Source organism: Trypanosoma grayi (genome assembly GCF_000691245.1).
Source record: "Trypanosoma grayi strain ANR4 Tgr_362_V1, whole genome shotgun sequence".
Classification (NCBI taxonomy): Eukaryota; Euglenozoa; class Kinetoplastea; order Trypanosomatida; family Trypanosomatidae; genus Trypanosoma; species Trypanosoma grayi.
Window position 1 is genome coordinate 1 of NW_008825981.1, and position 4,425 is coordinate 4,425.

At 57.1% G+C, this 4,425-nt stretch overlaps 4 protein-coding genes across 4 annotated transcripts; all 4 read left to right on the forward strand.

Annotated features, from left to right (window-relative positions):
- Window positions 1-93: 93 nt before the first annotated feature.
- DQ04_03621000 (hypothetical protein) lies at window positions 94-294 on the forward strand (the record flags this gene model as incomplete). Its single annotated transcript, XM_009312970.1, has 1 exon — window positions 94-294. The coding sequence occupies one exon, from the start codon at window positions 94-96 to the stop codon at window positions 292-294; it is 201 nt and encodes a 66-aa protein (XP_009311245.1).
- Window positions 295-820: 526 nt separating this feature from the next.
- On the forward strand, window positions 821-1,537 carry DQ04_03621010 (dynein arm light chain; the record flags this gene model as incomplete). Its single annotated transcript, XM_009312971.1, has 1 exon — window positions 821-1,537. The coding sequence occupies one exon, from the start codon at window positions 821-823 to the stop codon at window positions 1,535-1,537; it is 717 nt and encodes a 238-aa protein (XP_009311246.1).
- Window positions 1,538-2,126: 589 nt separating this feature from the next.
- DQ04_03621020 (Triosephosphate isomerase, glycosomal) lies at window positions 2,127-2,882 on the forward strand (the record flags this gene model as incomplete). Its single annotated transcript, XM_009312972.1, has 1 exon — window positions 2,127-2,882. The coding sequence occupies one exon, from the start codon at window positions 2,127-2,129 to the stop codon at window positions 2,880-2,882; it is 756 nt and encodes a 251-aa protein (XP_009311247.1).
- A 1,195-nt stretch (window positions 2,883-4,077) lies between these two features.
- Window positions 4,078-4,368, forward strand: DQ04_03621030 (hypothetical protein; the record flags this gene model as incomplete). The annotated part of the gene is made up of 1 exon (XM_009312973.1): window positions 4,078-4,368. The coding sequence occupies one exon, from the start codon at window positions 4,078-4,080 to the stop codon at window positions 4,366-4,368; it is 291 nt and encodes a 96-aa protein (XP_009311248.1).
- Window positions 4,369-4,425: the final 57 nt, after the last annotated feature.

Sequence of the window (4,425 nt, forward strand, 5' to 3'; positions counted from 1 at the left end):
TCGCCGGTGCGCGGCCCCGGCTACTACGCGCCGCCACTCGAAGGCGAGCACAGCCGCGGCTACACCGCCGAGTGGCGCGATCTTAAGAACCCGATGCGGCCGCCGGAGTTCCCCGTGCCGTGGGAACGCAAGTACAAGCAGTACGCGCGCGGGCAGCACCCGTCGTACGACATGGTGTACGCGGGACCCATGCCAGAGATATTCCCGACGCGGCACAACTTCCGCAAGCCGACGCGGTGGGACTTCCACGACGTGGAGAAGCAGGGGAAGTACAAGGTGAGCGGGCCGTACTAGGGAAATATGCATCTTGCTCTACAAGCATCACTCCCACTACTGCTACCCGCCACAGCAGAAGCAACAACAACAAGAACAACGAATGCGCCAAAGAAAACTATACATTCACAGACACTCGGAGAGAGAGAGAGAGATGGAGATGGAGATGGAGTGGGAGAATAACGAAAGGAAGGGTATTTCTTTTAAAAAGAGAGAGTGCCTGAAGCGAGCACATACAAGACATAGGGGCGTCTGTTTTTTTTTTTTTTNTTTTTTTTTTTTTTGGATGTGTATGTGTGTGTGTGTGGTAGTTGCATACATCACTTTGTTGTTGTTGTTGTTTTCTTTTGCGATGGCGTGGCAATGAAATGAATCCCCGATGGAGGATGCGAAAACACATTTCTCTCTCGTTTTTTCCCTCGTTGTTTTGCCTTTTTTATTTATTTATTGCGTACATAGGTGTCGCACTAGAGCGAAGACTAGAGGGGTAATATTATTGCTGCTGTTGTAGTTCTTCACCAGGAGGGGAACGCGTTGTGTGTGAGTCATGTCAGCAACTTCGCGGCCAACGCTAGTGAAGTATGAGACGCCAGTGCTGCTCTCCGAGGTGAAGCGCAAAAAGGCGCTCAAGGACGCCAAGAAGAAGGGTCAGCTGGGCCCGCAACTTGCCCCACAACCGGAGGACGTCTTGTACAGCATCATTCCCCCACGTGAGTATGAAGAAGATGCACAGAAGTGGGTCCAGTTCGTCTCCAGCACCCCGGCAACGCGGCTCGATGTCATTAATCTGCAGGAGCACCTCGATGCCCTCCTGAAGGAGCGGCAGGCGCGCGAGACGGGTATCTGCCCCGTGCGGGAGGAGCTCTACCGCCAGGTCTTCGAGGAGCTCATTCGTCAGGTGACAGTCAACTGCGCGGAGCGTGGCTTGTTGTTGCTACGGGTGCGGGATGAGCTACGCATGACGCTTGACGCCTACCGCTCGCTCTATGAAAGCAGTGCGGCGTTCGGCATGCGCAAGGCCCTGCAGGCTGAGCAGAGTAAGATTGAGATGGAGGCGAGGATCCGTGCCATGGAGCGCGAGAGGGAGGAGTTGAAGCAGCAGGTGGAGGAGCTCGAGGCCCGCTGCGAGGCCATTCAAGAGCAGGAGGAGGAGCGGCGTCTGGAGGAGGAGAAGAAGCACAACGATGAGGTAGCATTCTTCCGCCGCACGTATCAAACACTCACGGCTAACCTCCAGACTGTGTGCAACCCCGCAAAGACATAGATATGACCCTGAAGATGTGGGATGGGGAAAATAGTACGTGTCTCTCTCTCTCTCTTTGTCTGTGTGTGTGTGTGTTGGTTGTGTCTCGCTGCTGCAGCGGCGCGGGGTGGAGTGCGCACACAGGAAATGGTGCGGCTCTCTCGTCACGTGCACGCAGCCGCGCCCACGCACACACACCCACACGTACGCAGAGGTGGGCGCACTACTGCGTTGGGTACAAATGTACATAACAGCCACAACAACGACACACAGGAAAATGTCAGACCGTCGCTTCGGGCAAGCGGCAGCCCAGCGAAATACAAACAAAGAGTTGTCACTTACCTGTGTATTCCTCTTTGTATTTCCTTTTGTGCGTGTGTGTTCTTGTGGGGGCTTCTTTCCTGTTGCGCATCTACTCCTGCGTGCATCTGGGTGTAGTAGCGCTGTATGTTATTTTTTTTTTTTCTTTCTGGCTGTGTTTTTGTCCGGTGTTGTTTCGTCTTGTCTTTGGTGCCGCTCTCTCTGTGCACTGCTGCGCTGCACCGCGTGTGGATACTTGACGAAGATCAGCAATCATCTAACAACAACAAACAAACAAACAAGGTCAATTATGGCAACCAAGCCCCAGCCCATCGCTGCCGCCAACTGGAAGTGCAACGGCACGCAGGAGTCCCTCGCGACGCTGATTGACACCTTCAACGCCGCTAAGATCGACCACGACGTGCAGTGCGTCGTGGCGCCAACGTTCCTGCACATCCCCATGACGAAGTCGCGGCTCACGCACCCGAAGTTCGAGCTCGCCGCGCAGAACGCCATCGTGAAGAGCGGTGCCTTCACCGGCGAGGTGTCGCTGCAGATCCTCAAGGACTTCGGCCTCCGCTGGCTCGTGCTCGGCCACTCCGAGCGCCGCGCGTACTACGGCGAGACGAACGAGGTCGTCGCGACAAAGGTCGCGGAGGCGAATGCCGCTGGCTTCTACGTCATCGCGTGTGTTGGTGAGACGCTCGAGGAGCGCGACGCGGGCCGTACAGCGACCGTCGTATTGGCGCAGCTCGCCGCCATCGCGCAGCGCCTTAGCAAGGAGGCCTGGCAGCGCATCGTCATTGCATACGAGCCGGTGTGGGCCATCGGCACCGGCAAGGTGGCGACGCCGCAGCAGGCGCAGGAGGTGCACGCGCTGCTTCGCCGCTGGGTGCAGAGCAAGCTGGGCGCCGAGATCGCCGCGCAGCTCCGCATCCTCTACGGCGGCAGCGTCAACGGCAAGAACGCACGCACGCTGTACGAGATGGCTGACATCAACGGCTTCCTCGTTGGCGGCGCATCGCTCAAGCCGGAGTTCGTGGATATCATCGAGGCCACCAAGTAAGACCGGTGGAGCTGTTTCGGGGTCTCTCGGCGCGAGCGTGAAATGAGAGGAAAAACAATGAGGCAAGAGGAAAGGTAATGAAACATGTGGCTGGTGTGATTGAGAGGCAAGCATCGCCTTCTGGAATGAGCACCACTGCAAAGAAGTGCATCAGGGAGAAATGCAAATGAAAAGAAATATATATATATATATATCCTACACAGTTGGTGTGAAGGGTGAGGGGGGAGGGGGAATGATTTTAATCTGGACGCAGGAGCCAGCAAAAGAGGTGTGAGGGGGGTAAGAAAGACAATAGCAGCGCGTATTCTCTGAGGGTGCGCTAATGGATGAGCAGCGGGGAAACACACGAAGAAAAAATGTTTTTGAAATTTTCTTTTTTCGGAGGGAAAAGGGCAATCCATCATTCTGATGAATATCAGAGGAGCCCGAGATGAACGACAGACACAAAAGCACACAGACTTTTCGTTTTTTTTTTTTGTTGAAGACCGCTCGCAATCGTTGGCGGTCCAACCTTCTCTCTATTTCCTATCATTTGCCTCTCCCTTTTCACACAAGCTGTATCGCTGCTGTTGCTGTGTGCAAGGTTCTCTCCTTTGCTTTTTTTATTTTTCGTTTGTTTGTTGGCGCAGCTGGAAAGGGCCCGCGCGGTGACGCTGGTATATCTACAGCAGCGACGGAATGCGGCAATTGGGATTGTGTGGCGCGGTTGCTACTCGGTCGTTGCCGTCGCCCTCGGCCACACTAATCCGGAGGGCGAAGCGCATTTGCACGCGCCGCTGCTTCTGCTGCTGCGGTGCGCTGTCGACGCCGACACGCGGCTACTTCTGGCCGTACAACGAAGACTTTGTACCGAAGGGGGCGGCGACGAGTGGCTTTCAGTCGAGCGCATCGCCGAGTGTGCGGCGGCGGGTGCTGCAGGAGTACGCCCTGAGCCCTCTCTTCGGCGCGCGGGTGCCGTGCTGCACGCTCGGCACGCTGCGGCCTGCGCGGGAGGTTGTGGGCGTGAAGCGGGACATCCAGCTGCTGCTCTGCGCGCTGATGCAGCTGCAGGCGGGCAGCGTCGTCCTCGGCCCGCTGCGGCAGACGACGGCGATGATGCTCTACAAGCCTGGCACACCGCTCAGCCCGCGGCTCGGGGACGATCGCAGCAGCAACACGCACNTACGGCCGCAAGCCCATCGCCGCGCGGACGCTGATGGACGTCTTCCTCCCAGAGGAGATCGCGTTGGACGACGTCGTGGCGCTCGGCCGTCTTGTGCAGGAGGCGTTGCAGATGGCTCTGCGCGAGAGAGCCAACAGCACCACCAGCACCAGTACTGGTATGGATCAGGCGCGTGTGCTTGTGAACCGCATGAACATCACACACTGCGAGGTGCCTCCGCTCGACGAGGGTGGATTTGTGTTTGACGCGATGGGCGGCGCCACAATTGACGCTGACGAGGCGGAGCGGATTGTGCAGCGGTGGCAGGAGCGAGGTGGTGATTAAAACACTCTGCACTACCGCCCGTGTGTGTCTCTCTGTTCGTGTGTGTGTGTGTGTGTG